The sequence below is a fragment of the Herpailurus yagouaroundi genome, unplaced genomic scaffold (genome assembly GCF_014898765.1).
Source record: "Herpailurus yagouaroundi ecotype Mexico unplaced genomic scaffold, PumYag 188, whole genome shotgun sequence".
In the NCBI taxonomy this organism is placed as follows: Eukaryota; Metazoa; Chordata; class Mammalia; order Carnivora; family Felidae; genus Herpailurus; species Herpailurus yagouaroundi.
This window is the reverse complement of record NW_024412419.1, coordinates 23,890,187-23,908,646: the sequence shown is the minus strand read 5'-3', so window position 1 is coordinate 23,908,646 and position 18,460 is coordinate 23,890,187. Positions and strand designations below refer to the sequence as shown.

The 18,460-nt window shown below is 45.9% G+C and overlaps 1 protein-coding gene across 1 annotated transcript in view; it reads left to right on the top strand.

Moving 5' to 3' along the window:
• Positions 1-18,460, top strand: part of ALK (ALK receptor tyrosine kinase) — a 682,318-nt gene that overhangs the window by 601,251 nt on the left and 62,607 nt on the right. Inside the window, exons 10-11 of the mRNA XM_040496415.1 lie at positions 349-443; positions 615-743. Coding sequence (XP_040352349.1) covers positions 349-443; positions 615-743 — 224 coding nt within the window. The remainder of the gene's footprint in view (positions 1-348; positions 444-614; positions 744-18,460) is intronic.

Below are 18,460 nucleotides of genomic sequence, written 5' to 3'. Positions count from 1 at the left end.
TCTACCAAGGAGTACCTGCTGAATGTCAAGCCCACTCATTTCTGTCCAAACGTCCACACCCAAAAAGTGAAAGAGTTCTCCTCAGAGTTTCAGGGAGTCCTGGACCCAAGTCCTAGACTCTAAACTGGTTAACATATGGAACAATCCCTCCGAAAGGGAAGTACTCTGTGCTGGAGAAGTAGGGGGAGCTGTGGACTGCTCCAGTCTCACAACTGCTCTGCGATTAGGTAAGGCTGATAACAACTATGGTAATGAGCCAAGTATTGGCACACATTCACCAGATGCTGAATCCTGAGAAATGACCAACCCAGGTTGTTCTTACACACACTCCTCTTGACACACATACAGGTTCTGGCTGCAGATTGTTGCGTGGTGGGGGCAAGGATCCAGAGCCACCGTGGCTTTTGACAATATCTCCATCAGCCTGGACTGCTACCTCACCAGTGAGTTCACCCTGTCCCTTGCACTTGTCCCCGACCCAGACTGCCCCGGGCCTCACTATCCCTCCTTAACCTAAGCCCACCTGCCTCTCCCACCTTCCCCGGGGCATACTCATCTGTCTCTCTTAAACAGAGCCTCACTTAACTCAGCCCATGGGGTCTTCTCTATTCTAGTCAGTGGGGAGGACAAGGTGCCACAGGATACAGCACCCAAATCAAGAAATCTGTTTGAGAGAAACCCAAACAAGGAGCCGAAACCCTGGGAAAATACACCAAGAGAGACCCCCATCTTTGACCCTACAGGTAAGGGTTCAACTTACAAATGTAAGTAAAGGAAATTTTTTGTTGCAAAAGGCAGAAGAGAGATACGTGCGGTGATTATAGTGGGGAGTGGGGTCTAAAGAATAAGATGGTCAACCTTTAAAAGGAACAGAACCTACATCCTGGCTATGGGCTCCAAAAGGATGTTTTTTGGGTCTCTTATCACCTGGCCGAATGAAGCATCTGGAAGTTGTGCAAAGGAGCTACTGGGGAATACCCAGGAACCAAACAGGAGAACCAAGCTGGTATCCTTTCCTCCACTCAGTCCCTTGAAACCTCTCCCCATTTACTGAACAAAGCAAACCCTACATCAGATTTCTTCTTCTCATAAAGAGGGTTGGGCCCAAAGCCGTTATTTGTTGCACAAAGACAGGCTAGCCCACCACGGGTAAAGGCCCAAAACCTTCAGGTTCAACACATTTCCCCAAAGCGTGGCTTCCCCACCCCACCAAAGCTGTTTTATTCAGCATTTTCTGGGCTGCAAGACTTCTCATGAAGACTCTTACTGCTTTGAACCCAGGCCTCTTCAGCCTCTGGCCCTAAACCATGGTGTGACTTCTCAGCTACTCTTTGTACAAGGAGGAAATTTCTTAGAATCAGTCTCTAAACCCGGCATGATGTTCCTTGGCAGTTATTAGACCTATGAGCCTCGCCCCAGAGAAGCTGTGAAGCCCCCGGCCCGACACCAGCAGATCAGGGGTTCCCCCAGGGTAGGGGTGGTGCACGTGCCTGGGTATGGGAGTAGTGCGAGTAACCTTGGTAAGCAGGGGCTCGGCACTGTCCACCACACTCTTTTTCCTATAGAAGGTCGCTTCATTAAAATAGCAATAGATAAATGATAAATGTTTAATTTCTGCTTATAACGTGAAATCCTCGTTTAGTGCAAAGTACAAAAAAAAAAAAAAGCAGAAGTTTATACCTTCACACTAACTTCACTGACTCTCAACTTATTACATAAATATCAGCCTTGTTCTGTCTTTGAAGGAAGAAATCCCTTCCTTCCTCTGCCCTGAAAAGCCACCCCAGGTGGAGCTCTCTCTGTCCCCGATTCCTGCCTGATCTAACCCAGGGGCCAGACCTGGGCTTTTCCCTTCATCTCTCCCCTTTCCTCCCTTCACCTTTAACTAAAACCTCAAAACACCTTTTCATTTTTCCACATGAAAGGGAGCCTGCCACCTCTCTATTTCCTGACTCTGTCTCATGGTCATTCATGAAACGGGCTAGCGTGAGGGAGGCGGCCTTCTGTTCATTGTTTGATGCCTCGCCTCACTGTCCCACCCCAAGGACTGACCTCCAGCGACTCCCCAGCCCTGGTCAGTCACTGCCTCCCGACCATGAATTCAGGACCCGTTCAGCAAACATCGTGGCAAGCCCCCGCCCTGTCCAACCACCAGCACTGATTACATGGCAGGGGCTCCGGAAACACATATTGATTGACCCAGGGGCACTTGAGGCTTGAGCTCAGTTCTCGGATCTCAGATATTGGCAGCCAGCTCCCCTGCAGCCAGCACTTAGGAGCAGCCATCCACCCCGCCTGACTCCCCAGTTTATTGCCATATAATTCCCACTGTCCCTAAAAGGCTCATCGATGAGGGTCTGCACAGTGGCCACTCAGACTAATGAAATCATGTGGTGGCTGGAAAGCCACAACGCTACCCCACCACCTCCGACTAAAATCAGAAGCCAGTGGCTGCCTGAGAGACTGGAGCTTCCTCTGCTGCCCGGCCCCGCCTCAGAGCAGGAAGGACAGGCAGGTGGCTGTGGGTCAGCGTTCTGTGTCCAGACCCCCTTCCAGAATGACCCCAACTGTAGGGGAAGAGGACACTGAGGCAAACACGTCCCCAAGCAGCCTGAGTAGGCTCCTTGGACAGGCTTTAGAGAACTGGGCACAGAGGCAGTGCTTTCCCAGGAACCCGCTCTCGCCCTGGGGAGCAAGAAGGGAGAGAGAAGCTGAGGCAGGCTCCCAGCCCCTAACCCCCCTGACAGATGCCGCAGTCCCACCCTGTCGCCCACCCCTAGCAGTGTGCGGTGGGGGTGTCTCTGAGTCATCAGGAGGAGGATGAGCAGGGTGTCCCTTCCCTACTACCCACAGGACAATGTCCACCACACCCCCTGAGGGGCCACTTGGCCAGGGCTCAGCCTCATGGTCAGGGAGAACGGGCACCCTAGGTCCATGCCGAGGCCCTCCTTCACCCAGCTTTAATCTAGACCCAACCACAGCCCTTGCACACTTCCTCTGTGGCCAGTTATGTGCTCAGAGATGGTGAACAGAACAAGACCCAGGTCGAGCACCCAAAGAACTCCCAGGCTAGACGAGGAGAGCACAGGTGGGAAGGGAGGGGTGGGCCTGTAAACCAGCAGCTCGTGGCCTGCGAGGTGAAGCTTAACCTAGCTTAGAACTTCTGCCTGGGAGGGCCTCTGGAGAAGGAGGGAGAGATGCGGTAGGGAGGGGAAGGAAGGGGAGGAGCAATCTAGGAGCGTGCCTGACCCTGGGCTGGGCTGTTTCACACACCAATCCCTCCTGTCCTCACCCTGGCCACGGGTAGCTGCTGTCATTACCACTGTGGGATGAGAAGATCATCTGGAGGAATGAGCCCCACAGCTGACAAGGAGTGGAGCCAAGATGCGACCCCGAAGTCTCCATTCTTTCAGCCAGCTAAGCCACTTTAGGTGTCCCCGTCCTGAGATAAACACTAAAAATGGAAGAGAGCAGGAGAGCACCCCAGGTGAAAGTCCCTGCCCCCACGTCCAGGAAGCAAATCAGCCCCCAGCCTTCCAACAAAGGATGGAGGAGACAAAATAACAAGATTGTCTTCCCAAAGTTCAGCACTGTCAGTTTCCTCTGGGCTGGAACAAGGGCGGCTGGTGGCATTTCAGCTCTCCTCCTGACAGGTGTTAGAGCACCTCCTAGAAACACAAAGGTCACATCAGGCCTTTTGAAAACAGGTACTCACAAAACATCCAGGTTTCCCTAAACACTCCACATTTCCCCTAATTCAGCCCCATGTCGAGGGCCTGACCTCAGGGTTTGGGGGTGGCCTTACCCCCAAGCCCATGGGGCAGAGCTGAGCCACTGGAGCACCTAGGCAGGAAAAGCCTGTCAGGTGCTTCTCGAAGCTTTCTCGGAAGCCTGAGTCACCTTAGCTAATCAGATGAAGAAACTCAGAGAGAAAATGGGGCAAGTATTAAGTCTGGGGAAATTACATTTGTCAGCTTTGCACATACAATTACACTAACCAAATGGTTGGGATAATGCAATCACGGGACTGCAGAGTTTCTCTCTCTCTCTCTCTCCCCCTGTCTCTCTCTCTGTCTCAGCAGTAATGAGTGTGCAAGCAGGCTCTGCCACCCACCCCCAAAGCCCAGACAAGGACAGGCAGGACCCCCAAGTTCCAGTGATCCTGCCTCAGCTTCCTCAGCTTCCTCTCTCATTCTCCTGTGAGCTCACATGTTGTATAGGGAGGGCAAGAGGGAATTAGCTCAGTTTACGTAATAAGAACTGCACACACCTTGGGCCCAGCCCACAAGTATCTGTAACTCATGGAGCCCTAGCATCAAATCACAGTCTTGCCTGTGAGTGTTTAGTGATCGTTGGTTTACTGTTTTCTCAGTAGACATCTCTTGCCAAAGGGTAGGGTCAGGGTGGGGGGTGGGGGCGGACATTTAGAACTTTGTAGGATCATGGAAAGAGCACTGGACCAGGAGTCAGAACTTCTATGCACAGCCTTGGCAGGTTTGCACTAGCAAACTGAGGTCCAGGGATGTGTCCCACCTCTGCACAGCCTTTTCTCTCCTCATGTAACAGCTGGGGCCTGTCAGCAAACCCACAAGTAGCAGAGCTCAGAGAAGAGGGGCTAACGTCAACACAGGCAAAGGCAAGAAAATGCTTCTTTTCTTTCTTTCTTTCTTTTTTTTTTAGCATTTATTTTTTTGAGAGAGAGAGAGCGAGAGAGAGCGCTCTAGTGGGGGAGAGGCAGAGAGAGGGGAGGGGGAGAGGGGATCCAAAGCGGGCTCTCTGCTGTCAGCACAGATGTAGGGCTCAAACTCACGAACTATGAGATCATGACCTGTGCTGATGTAGGACACTTAACCAACTGAGCTACCCAGGCATCCCGAAAACTGCTTCTTTCAAAACTCAAGGTTTGGGGCACCTGGGTGGCTCAGTCGGTTAAGTGTCCAGCTTTGGCTCAGGTCATGATCTCACGGTTCATGAGTTCAAGCCCCACGTTCGGCTCTGTGCTTAATAGCTCAGAGCCTGGAGCCTGTATCTCCCTCTCTCTCTGCCCCTCCCCTGCTTGCACTCTGTCTCTGTGTCTGTCTCTCTCTCTCTCTCAAAAAAAATTAAACATTAAAAAAAACCCTCAAAGTTTGAAGTAGACAGTTTTCAGGTCCCTCCCCATCACCAGCCCCATGTTTCTAAAGGCAGAAGGGATGTGGGGTAAAGCAGCCAGAGCTTTCTTGGCCCATCTCTCCAATTAACCCACAGCACTGCTAATGTGCCCAGAAGAAAGGGTAACAGACTGTCCATTTCTACACACGCTTCTATGATTCAAGAACAGATGCCAATTTCAATGAGAAAGTTTTATGTGTTTCATATAAATTGATTGAGTCTATTTCTGCTAAATGCATTATCCATTCACCACAGAACAACTATTAGAGTTAATAGAATTTGTAGCTAGAGCCATTATGATCCAAGCATGCCCTTCTGGGGATGACAGCATTGTGGCAAGGCGGCTTCCCAGGGCCCGGCCCCCTCGCTCACAACCTGTCTTCTCATGTCCACCAGAGTCGTCTGTGCTCAGGTGCCGCAGACGCGGCCAGGCTTACTTCAGTGGCCCACGGAAATAGTCAGGATTCATCTAGTTCCTGAACAAACAAGTGTATCCTAATCCAATCCCAAACAAATCCTATCATCCTGTCACTTGTCAGCACCTGCCAGCTTGGGGGTAGCGAGGAGGCTGGGGTTCGTACTTTCGCCTTAGCTTTTTACCATGTGCCAGTTTTGGAGGCAGGGGCCCCAAGGCAGGGAGGACAGGAAACAAGTAAGGGTAGAAGTGCCGGGAGCCCCACCCACCCTGGGGGGACTCAGGCTAGCCTCTTGGGTTCATTGCATCATTAACAACTTTCCCCAGAAATGAACAGTGACAGAATCTGGGACTTCCTGGGTGCGACAGGGAGTTTGCAGTGTTTCTCCAAGTGTGTCCCGACACCATCTGCTTCTGATCACCTTGCTAGGGGAGGGAGGACCCAGAAGTGCTGCTCATTAAAAATGAAGCTTCCTGGTCCCCACGGGCTTGTGGAATCTGAATGTCTAGGAAAGGAGAGCTGACACTCTGCATGTTTAACAAAACTCTCAAGAAAAGCCTGATCTGAAACAAAGTTTAACAACCCTCTTTTAAAAAGGCAGCCTTTTTTTTTTAATGTTTTATTTATTTTTGAGAGAGAGAGAGAGACAGACAGACAGACAGAGTGCGAGTGGGGGAAGGGCAGAGAGAGAGGGAGACACAGACTTGGCAGCAGGCTCCAGACTCTGAGCTGTCAGCACAGAGCCCAACGCAGGGCTTGAACCCACGAACCGGGGCTCGAACCCACAGCCCGTGAGATCAACTGAGCTACCCAGGAGCCCCAACAGGCAGCCTCTTTTAAACAGATGAGGAGCCTAGGTCTGGAGAAGGTGAGAAGCTGGCTCAGAGTCACGTGACATACTTCCAAGTTTTTCTCTCTTAGACAGCAAAGGCCTTGCATTTTGTCGTCACCTCTTTACACACCTAGAAACCATCAGTCACAGGGTGGTGCTGGGTGTTAGGAACTGTACTGGGCTCTTTTGTATGCAGTGTCTCATTAGTTGGTACTATAACATAATCCCCCTTTTACAGATGAGGCAATTGGCCCACAGAGGGTGAGTAACTTGCCTTAAGTTACACAACTTGTGTAAGAGGCTAAAGAACATGGTCTTTCATTTTTTAATCATATAAAAAAAATTAATTTTTCTAAGCCAGGTAATATATTGAAGGGCAAGTTGTAATAAATCCTCTAAGAATCCTACTGTTGACTAGTCTTCTGGAGGAATCTCTTCTCTGAAAAACTCGGGTTTCTAGTGCTTTTGCTTAGAGCACATCTGCATCTTCACGGATACTCAAAACAGCACACTGGGTACACAGTGTACCCATAGACATGTAAGAAAGCTGATAATTGCAGCTAATTGGCCTCCCTCTGTGTAAACCACCACCCCGCTCCCCAGTCAGAGCGCATGAAGGCACTTAGCACCCATTCAACTAAGGGTAGCAATTCCTTAAGACTCAGGCAGGCATGGGGCCATCAATACAGTCCTTGGGACCTGTTTGGGTGGTTGGCCATGTTCCTGTTCAGCCGGCCTGCTTTTCAACCAAGTGCTGTATGTTCCTTCTTATTTTACTAAATTTAGATTATCACCTATTTATAGCGAGGGAACTAGTGATGACACAAGAAGCGCCAGCCTTAACGAGGCCTGCGGGACCCCAGTCACTGCACCAGGTTCAGAGCCCTCCCGGTTACAATGTCACCCTTCATCTGAGCGCGTCTGCCTTCCCTGGAAGCTAACACAGCTGTGCTCCAGGAAGAGACGTGGGGTGGAACTAATTCATGATTCACGATCCCCATTACTGACGTTAAAGAGTCTCTTCCGGTACAAGAGGTTTTGTACTTTGGAGACCTAGTCAGCATCCCCAAGAGGTGGCCTGCGTGGTTGCCAAGGGAGAGAAAGTTGCTTGGTTGCCAAGGGAGAGAAAGTTGCTTGCGCGGGGACCTGGTGACAGTATGGGGTGGAGCAGAAGGCTGAGGAGGAGGCTTGCTCCCCTACGGACCGGTCACCAGCAACAGCTTCCGGGCTGCCTCCTTTGATCTGTACACAGTTACTCAGCACACTCAGCATCTTTCATTTGGTCTTTACAGGCCCCCAGGCTCCCCGAGGATAGACATCACTCTCAGGAAGCAGTATGCCATAGGGCTTTGTTTGTTTATTGTTTGTTTTTTGTTGAACTCTAGCCGACACCCAGTGTTACGCAAGTTTCAGGCGTCGGACACCTTGATTCAGCACATCCATATGTTATGCTGTGCTCACCACAAGTGCATCTGCCATCTGGCAGCATACAATAGGGTTACAGTACCACTGACTATATTCCCTATGCTGCACATCCCATCCCCATGACTCATTCATTCCATGACCAGAAGCTGCACCTCCCACGCCTCATCACCCATTTTGAGTCTGGCATGCTTTTCAAGAGCACGGACTACCTGTGTTCAAGTCCCAGCTATGCCACTTACTTTAAGCTACTCCCTTCTCCTTTCCGTGCCTTTGTTTCCCTGCGTCAAAAAAAAAAAAAAAATGACGCTTACATTATTTGTGCTTACATTTCATAAGTTCAGTGAAGTGAACGCATATCACAGGCTGAAAGAGGAACGGGACACAAAGTGAGCTGTATGAGCCATCGCTGTTTTCTCATTTCAGATGTAAGGAAAGGTTGTGTGACTTGTCCCACCCATCACGTACAGAGCCAGGATCCAAACCTAAGCTGGCTCACTCCACAAAGTCTTCCCACTCTAACCCTATACCCACTGGGAGCAATCCCAAAAACCACCTAGCTGCTGACCACAGCAAGGGAAAAGCTCTTGCTATATCCAGATCGACCGGTTTTCTCTTTCCCCTCAGGAGATTCAACTCAGCATTCAACACAGAAAACATCATTGCTTTCTAGTCAGTGTGCTTTTATAATTCCCCAAATCCCAATCCTAGAAGGGAAAAAAAAATCAGGTAGGGCTGAGTTCAGTTCAACAAGCTTAACAAGCATGCGCTGTATGCCTGCTGTGTGCCAAGCCCTGTGCTGGGTGCTGTGGGGCCTGCAGCTGGGAGTGAGCCAAAGCACCACTCTTGAAGAATGTGCCACCCAGAGCTAGGTCCACATAAGCCTGATGTGAAACCACCACCCTCTTGGCACAAGAGAAATTCCGGTTCCATTTCCAATTTCCAATTCTGATGGCATCTGGAATTAGGACAGGTTCCCTGCTCCCCACCCCCGGCCAGCTCCATGGTTCTGGCTTCACTCTGTGCTGGATGGTGAGGAGGTCTTCATCCAAGATTGGTGCACTGCAAATTATACTAAACTGATCATCATTTTTGAAAAGAAATCTAGTGTCCTTTGAGAAAGGAAAGAATCTATATTGTTACTTCATAACTTCCCAATCCTGGGCCCCCCTAGAGAACTAGCACAGCATCAGCATCATCCAGCTCTGACAGGCTCAAAAACCCCTCACAAATGCCCAGTCTAATGCTACTTGGTGTTTGGGAGTATGGCAAGGCTACAGACAAAATGCTGTAATACCAGGCCATGACTCCTGCTAGCAGAAGAGAGGATTCACTGCCTTTCTCTCTCCTGGATGGCTTGAGAAAACATATTCCTTGTTTCCCATTTGTTTCAGTGAAAGTTTGCATAAGTGGGAGGCAACAAATGATCCAGGAACTCTGGTCTCAGCACACCTTGATTAAGATCATTTAGCTCCAAAACCAGCAGACACAAAAGATCCCTCCATCGGTACAAATACATTAAGCACTTGTTTTGAGGGAAGACCACTTTCAATTATCACCCTACTCCCAGACTTGCTGGGTCAGCCTGCAAAACAACCCTACATCCCCTTGGAGCTTATTCAGCTTTCTGCTTATTGCAGCAAAGCTGCAGTAGTCCTGGACAGAGAGATTTATTTTAATTCATCTGGGCCCAGAGCTGGACAGAGGAACCTGAGGAGACAGGCTGAAATACTAACTCTAGATCACATAAGGGAGTCCTCCCCACTTGCTCCTCCACTGACAAGAGGAAAAGGAACAAGAGGTGGAATCACCCCAGCCATCACTGCCTCAAGGAGGAAAGAGAGAGAAGGCACCAGGAAGAACAGAGTCTAGCCAGTGCCCTCCATGCTGGGTACTTGCACAAAAGATGAGCCCATGAAAGTGCTGGTGTGGGGTTTTGGGGTGCCTAGTGATTTATTGCATTATAACACATTATCATAAATGCAGTAGCTTAAAACAACACACATTTGTTATATCGGTGTCTGTAGGTCAGGGAACCAAGCTCAGGTCAACTGGGTCCTCTGCTCCATAGTGTCTCATAAGGTTGCAATCAAGGTGTTAGCCAAGGCTGAGTCTCATCTGAAAGCTCCATCAGGGAAGGTGCTCTTCCAGGTTCACATAATTGTCGGCAGTTCTTGGAGAAGCCTAGGAAGAGGAGAGGAGGAGGGAGAGGGAGAAAGAGAAAGGGAGAGAGAAGCTGCAAGCAAGATGGAAGTTACAATCTTATGTAATCATGAAAATGACATCCCATCGCTTTTATCATATTTTATTGCTTAGAAGCAATGCACAGGTTTCATCCACACTCAACGGGAAGGGATTAAGCAAGGCATGACTACCAGGAGGCAGAGATCACTGGGAACTACCTTAGAGCCTACCTGCAGTGGGCTTTTGTGTGCCAGAGATCACTCAATCACCAGCAAGCTTTGAGGGCTCATTGTGGAGTCTGATGGGCAAAATTCCTGGAAGTGATCTCACACCTATCAGACACTTAAATATTCACAAAACGCCTACTGAGTGCCAGTCCACAGCAAGATGATAAGTGGGTTGACAAAGATTCCTGGAGACCAAGGTCTCAAAAGCTCTGCAATTTGAGAATCAAACGTTCCAGGCCCCAGGTTTTCCTTCATGTGCAAAGCGGGGGTGAATGAACTGCTATGGTGCTTTCTCAGAGTAGGCTATTGTAGTGAGCAAATGAGATCACTTCTAACAGCCTTTGAAGGGTACAAAAGAATATACTAATATAAAATGCTGTGCTATTGTTATTAACATTATTATTAAAACATATAATGGAAAAGGTTGGGCCAGTTTACTCATCCCTCCATATGTTGCCCTTTATAAATTTTCAGGGTATTTATAGCCCTCCTCCTTCCCAACTATGAGCTGTGCACATTTGTTTATACATTAAGTGTGTGTTCTAGGTATATTTTTCCTCGAATTTTTTTTTTGCAAAAATTTCAAGCAAATCCCAGCTCTTAAGCTAAAAAGGGAGAGGGGGTAGTATTTTGCATTTGGGGTCCTCTTGTCAAGCAATTCCCCCAACACAGGTCATTGTCAATTTGCAAATGAAGCATTCAAACTCTGTTTGGGGAAAATAAGTGACTTATGTGGAGCCATAGCGGATTGCTCCAAAAAGACCCACTCGTCCATATAAATTGAAAGAGGGTTTTAGTCTTTTTTTTTTTTTTTAACGTTTATTTATTTTTGAGACAGAGAGAGACAGAGCATGAATGGGGGAGGGTCAGAGAGAGAGAGGGAGACACAGAATCTGAAACAGTCTCCAGGCTCTGAGCAGTCAGCACAGAGCCCTATGCGGGGCTCGAACTCACGGACCGCGAGATCGTGACCTGAGCCAAAGTCGGCCGGCTTAACTGACTGAGCCACCCAGGCGCCCCAAGTCTTTTAAAACTTGTCAAGATCTCAGTCTTAATTTGTTTTTAAACAAATTCCAGGAGACTGGATCTGAGCGGTCTGATTTAGTTTTTAGTGAATATTGACAGTATCTTCATAATAATATGAGCACATTTTACTCATTTAATTATTATTTCTTAAGTGAATGGGAGATTAATCCTATTCCAGGATTAATGCTTTTTTTATATTACATATAATTTATTGTCAAATTGGTTTCCATACAATACTCAGTGTTCATCCCAACAGGTGCCCTCCTCAATGCCCATCATCCGCTTTCCCCTCTCCTGCACCCCTCATCAACCCTCAGTTTGTTGTCAATATTTAAGAGTCTCTTATGGTTTGCTTCCCTCCCTTTCTGTAACTTTTTTTTTTCTGATGCATAGGATTAATGTTAACAAGTGAGGAAATTAAGGCATGGCTTACACTTGTCTAGCAACCTAACAGAATCAGAAAAATGCTCCAGGCCTCAGAATAGCTCCCTGATAAAGAGGACTATTTCCTTTCCTCAACTGGCCTTATGACTTTGATCTACTAACTAGTCCATTCAGCCTATCAATTGATAAGTTCCATCAACCATCAGGTCAATGGAGTGTCCCTCAAGCATTCTCATAAAGACTGCAGGGCTCCCTACATTTCAGTAATGTGGGTGTGGTTGTACACATATGAGTGTGGGCTGGTTGTGTATGTGGATGACTATGTGAAGATGGTTGTGGCCCCTTAGGACCCTACCCCTTTCTGTTGTGCAGTTATGGGTAAGAGACAAAATGCCTTTCAACAAACATCCATTTGTATGACCAGGACCCCCCTGGATCCTTCCATCCTGTATTGCTCTAATTCTAATACAGGAACACCAAGTGCCAGTGGTGCTCCCTCCAGACCACACCCAGCACCCTCAGCAGGCATGATCTCCTCCTCTGACCACTTGAGTGGGTTCAGGGGCTGATATTTGGTCTGCTCTCTTCTTTCTATATTGTTTTGTTCTTCGCTCAACGAAGGTTTGTGAAACTCCTCCTATGTGACTGGCAATATTGTAGGTCCTGGAGGCAAAGCAGTGAGCAAAATCAACTAAGCCTCACTTAAGCTTACATAGAGTGTACATGCTGGTAAGGGTGACAGACAACAAACAAGTGTACAGGTGAAATAGTTTCAGATAGTGATGTTTTGTGAAGAAATCAAAGCAAGTTAAGGGGACAGAAATGACAGTGGCATAGCATGTGTGGTATGTGCATATGTGCTATAACAATGGGGGTGTTAACAGAGAAAACTTCAGGTTCCTTCAAGTGTATGTCAGAGCAGAACCAGATACTACTACCTGTCACCACCATTAAGGTCCTATGTTTTACTCTTTGCCTGGCGTGGCCTGGGGAAACTTCCAAGGCCCTCAAGACATAGCTATAACTCTCGTAAACTCTAGCGGCCTTGACTATGAAGTGTTCAGAGACACAGCAGAAGATGAGTAGAAAAAGGGGAACATGCCTGGAATGAAGAAGCCAGGTGGGGTGGGAATGACCCGGATGCCTGGCTCCTCACCAGGGGGATGGCAAGCCAAAAGCCATGAACAATGTCTAAAGGGCCTTGGGAAACCTACTCCCTATCTAAACCAGCACTGCTATTTGAGGGATAACAACAGGAGTCTCTGGTCATTGGTGTTTCTACTACAAGCAGGTGGGATATCTTGATTCTGGGAGGTCCATTCAGCTTGAGGGGTCAAAACAATAGCTGGGAGCCCTAGGAAGGGTCCAGTCCCATAACAAAAAGTTCTTTATAGACGACTGCTGCATTAGTCCACTGGCCCTATACATGACTAGTGTCATTAATTTGGTACCTGACCATGTCGACACACACATCTCTGTGATCTTCTTGGCCTTTTCCTCATGCTTATTGATCATGGTGCCCATCTCTAGCTACTTGGTAGCATCATAGGCAGGAATAAGACAGAAGTATCTCTTCTCTCCTTTTCTCTAGTCCCCTCATCTCAGATACATTGCCTTCCCTTTTTGGTCCGCCATTTGCTCCTATTTCTTTCACCACTACTTTCCCTTCTGCCCTTGACATCTGTATTTCCCACCCTCTCAGGTGTCATTGTTTTCCAATTCCTCTTAGAGGGTCCAAGACCCAGACCCAGAGTCAGGACCCATTTGTTCTTTTCTAGTTCCAAATCACTTGGCCACTTGGGCTGCCTGTACTCCATCTGTCCATCTGTCAGAGGTGTTCCAGTCACAAGGACCTCGTAAGGATTTCGCCCGTCATGACTTAGAACCAGACACTAAGCAAGAACTACTAAGAATAAAGCTATGAAGGAGGGATTCTGGCCTCCCGCACCATTGCTGTCTCTCAGGAGGCAGCGAGCCCTACTCACATAACCCTTATGGCCAAGCACCAGATGAAGGTCTTCTCCCCCCTTGGTCCATGGACAAGAGCAGATAAGGACAGAAATCAATAACTCTTCAGGGCTGCATGTGACAAGGCTGGTGTTTGAACCACCACCACTTCCCACTTGAAACTCAAAACCAAATCCATTAAGTGTATAGTGTAACCCCCAGATGGGTGAGTCCACAACACCCCTCTCCCTATCAAATACTTTATTAACACAACTCCAGCCTGATACCAACTTGGGAATAACCAAATTAGCCCCGAGGACTCCCTTAACTTAATTTTTACAGCTATGCTTTCAAGATAGTGTTTTTCCTGTGACCTTTCTCTTCTCTCATGTGTTACTCACTTTCCCTCAGGGAGCAGGGGGTGGCTGAGAACACAACACAGGAGCCATCACAGGAACCATTAAAAACTCCCTCAGATTGCCGTGTGTCAGAGCTGTTTAGGGTAATTCAGTCCTGAAAGCAGCTTTTATCTCAACAGCCCTGACTTGCTGCCCTGTTGATGGCTTGCTCAGAGGTTCCCTTCCATGAAGGGATGTCTGCCTCCCAGCAGAGAGGGAAGTGAGCCTCTGGTCTTTGTTCTGTGGGAGACCTCAGCATTTTTAGGCATCCTCTTTGTCTAGTGGAACTGTGTGAGGGGCAAACGAGATGACGGTGTAAAAGTAAAAACAGACCACGTGTGAGCGTATCTAGCACAAAAGGCAGGCTGGTGTTATAATTCTTGTCACCAGGTCCCAATTTCTCATCATCAAAAAAGAACAAGAAAGAAATAACCAGAAAGCTTTGCATAGATGAACATGGGGTGTGTGAATGTGTGTGTGCAAGAGTGTGTGAGAGTGTAACCATGTGTGAATGTGAGGTGTGAGTGTGAGAAGTTGTATTAGGTGTGTGTGATGGTGTGTGCGGTATGAGTGTGTAAGTGTGTGTTGTATGTGTCATGTGTGTGGTGTATGTGGTGTGTGTGAGTGTATGGGACTGTGGGTGTGAATGTGTGTGTGAAAAGGCTCAAGTTTGTGCCGATGCCATGCAAACATGCAAACAAACTCAGTCTGAGAAGCAAACTAGAACATGAAGAATTCACCAACTGAAAACTGACTGTGTTGTAGAAAGAGTCAATGTGACCTGCCTCTCTTCACTTAGCCTGAGATTTAACTTTTCTACACGGTTGCCTACCTGATAGGATAAAAGCGATTCTTCCCCCTTCCCTATCTACTGACCTAACATGGTTTTCAGGAGCTAAACCTGCTGGAGAATATTGAGGTGCCACGTTATGTGTTATAATTAAATAAATTGACATTGGAGGACTAACGATTTCTAGCCCTGTTCACTCAAAGTCGTAGTGACATCCTTTTACCTCAGGTTAGACTTCCAGGACCTTCCACCATCTATCGAATGTAAGTACCAAATATCAGCACATTCCAAAACTGTGAAATCAAAGCTTGTCACAGGTAGCTGGACCTCAGCCTGATACACAAAGATACAGGACCACTCTCATGCCCTCACCCAACATCAGGTGTAAACTTGAAATTAACAGGAGGATGTGCTGAAGCACTAGAAAAACATACATGACAGAGAGAGAGAAGAAAGTAAATTAGTGTAAAATATTTCTCTCTGGCGCCATTTAATGAAGGGACAAATAGCCCTAAACAACTGGTTAGGTGTGGGTGGCACTATCAAGAAAAAGCTAAGTTATACTTAGTGGGCTGTCTCCCAAAAAAAGGAAAAACATGATATAACAGCAAGTTCTAGGCCATGGTCATTGGAGACATCCCTGGTATGCAATCTGAAAACCCTGCAGCCCAGGAGTAGAAATGCAGGTGAGAGACCTGACCAGATAGATAATATAAAAGGGCTAATCATAGCAAGTGACCTCAAGTGATCCCTACATCATAATTGTTTTCAAGGATTCTGGGACAATAGCAGTGATGGAGGTAACAGCTTCGTTGTCTAACTCTCTGAATCTAAAAGCAGAACGACCATATATTAAAACTGAAAACCCATAGACATTTACAACAAAAATGTTTGATTAAAAAATGCCCGAAATACAAATGGGTGAGGACAAAGTACAACAACCATAAAACCTGAAAAATATCAGCATCTGAACAAAAGAAAGGAGAGGAAAACAACAGGCTGGTCTTATAAACCTGAGAACAGGAGAAAATGGCTGACAGATATTTGCTGGAAATGACTGACAGCCAATCTGAGAACCATTGCTGAACCTGGGAGAGGCTTTGTCCAGTCCAGGAGTGTGTGGGTGCAAGGTGGCCATGGTAATGTTCAAAGGAGCTAGACCACCCCAGCCACCAAGCTTCCTTTCCAGGAAAGGGCCCACACTGAGAAGATATTTCTAGATGTCAAATCAATATTGAATAGGATAGCAATAATAGAAACAAAATAAATGAATAAAATGATGTCTAGATAAATATGAAAGAATGAGACAGAGCCAGAAACTTTTGAAAGCAAAACACCATATTTTTCAACACAACATGAAGAAAAGAGTAGAGGGAGCTCGGTGAAGTTAGAAAAACTCCTGAACCCTTAAAATCCTAGAAAATTAATTTCATGTAAAAATGCATAGGTTATCAAGACCAAATCTCATCCACGTTACAATGAGAATTTTACTTTTTTTTTTTAATATTGTCAAGTTAGCTAACATACAGTGTATACAGTGTGCTCTTGGTTTCAGGGATAGATCCCTGTGGTTCATCGCTTACATACAACACCCAGTGCTCATCCCAACAATTGCCCTCCTCAATGCCCATCACCCATTTTCCCCTCTCCCCCAACCCCATTGAATATCTCTTCTTTAAGTATAATTGAAAAGATGTTCAAATTGTAATGTATATTATTATGAGGAGGAGGAGGAGGAGGAGGAGTAGTAGTAGTAGTAGTAGTAGTAGTAGTAGTAAAGTAAACTCTACCCCCAATTTGGAGCTCAAACTCATGACCCCAAGGTCATGAGTCATATGTTCTACTGACTGAGCCAGCCAGGTACTTCTAAATTGTAACGTTTTAATAATTTTTTTTTTAATTCACATCCAAGTTAGTTAGCACATAGTGGAATAATGATTTCAGGAGTAGATTCAAATGATTCATCCCCTATGTATAACACCCAGTGCTCATCCCAACAAGTGTCTTTCTTAATGCCCCTTTACCCATTTAGCCCATCCTCCCACCCCCAACACCTCCAGCAACCCTCAGTTTGTTCTCTGTATTTAAGAGTCTCTTATGTTTTGTCTTCCTCCTTAATTTTATATTATTTTTGCTTCCCTTCCCTTATGTTCATCTGTTTTGTATCTTAACTTCCTCATAGGAGTGAAGTCATATGATATTTGTCTTTCTCTGACTAACGTCATTTAGCATAATACCCTCTAGTTCCATTCACATAGTTGCAAATGGAAAGATTTCATTCTTTTTGATTGCTGAGTAATACTCCATTGTGTGTGTGTATATATATACATATACACATGTATATATATGTATATATATACACCACATCTTCTTTGTCCATTCACCGGTCAATGGACATTACAATGAGAATCTTGAAAGAGCATAAGGAACAAAACAACACCTCCACGGAAAAATGAAAGCATACCAGAAAGACACACCGCAGAAAATATCAAAATTGTAATCTTCTATTTCCAAATGAGCTAACAGGCATTAAAACAATAATAGAAGACATGAAAAATAACACAAATCAGTACCACAAGAGATGAAAAACCAAGCGGTAGAACTCAGAAAAGAATTTGAGATAAAAGGAAAAAATAACTTCAGAAGTGAAGACTAAATTGGAAGACATGCAAGAGCAAATAAACACACAGTTAAATGCCTTAGAAGAAATAGAAGGTGAAAAGAGAAAAAATTTTTAAATCAAGAAGACGACATACATCAGGATAGGCAGAGAAGATCCAACATACAGATAACAGGAGTGCCTGAATTAGAAAATCAGAGAAAGGGAGAAAAGTTAAATGCTTAAAGTTATCATTCAAGGAAAATTTTTTACTGAAACTACTTATTAAAAGACCACACTGTGTTGCTGAGAAAACTGACCCAGAATGAGCAATGCCAAAGGGTATTCTAGTAAAATTGTTGGAAATTAAAGAAAAAGAAAAAAGAAGGATTGGAGACACCTAAGCAAAAATAGCAAGTGATTTATCAGAGAATGAAATTTAAATTATCATCAGAGTTTTTGACAGTACTATTTATGCCAGAAAAAATAGAGTAATGTGTTTTTTCAAGGGAAAAAATATTATCAATATCCAAGAGCTCAAAGAATATTATTTCTATGACCCTTTCTAGTGAATCTACTTGAAAACAAGCTTCTGACAACCAAACTGACTGGAGATATATCAACACAACTGATACGCACATTAAACCTACAGTACTTACAGAAAGACTAGCTGGAGGTTAAGAGGAAAGAGTGTCATATGTAATGGTGATACCCCCAAACAGTGTAGATAGAGTACAGCTTCAGGAAACCACAGGAGAATGGAGAGCACATATACCCTGCACAAAAATTTAACTGATCTTTACTTTTATATTGATGATGGTAAAATAGTAGTGTTGTAACTCTGATACTATTGCGTGTATAATGGAGGATAAAGGAACTGAGTAATTATAGAATATTCTACACCTGTTATCACCTGTGTTCTTGAGAACCAAGATTCTCCATGTGGAAAAAAGAAATGTGTATGCAATACAGAAGGGATTAAGTTTAAAACCCTGTAGTCCTGAATTTGAACTGGAAGTATCATTGTGGGCTCATGACGTATTTTGTCATATACATATGTGTCTACTTCACATGTATGTATGTG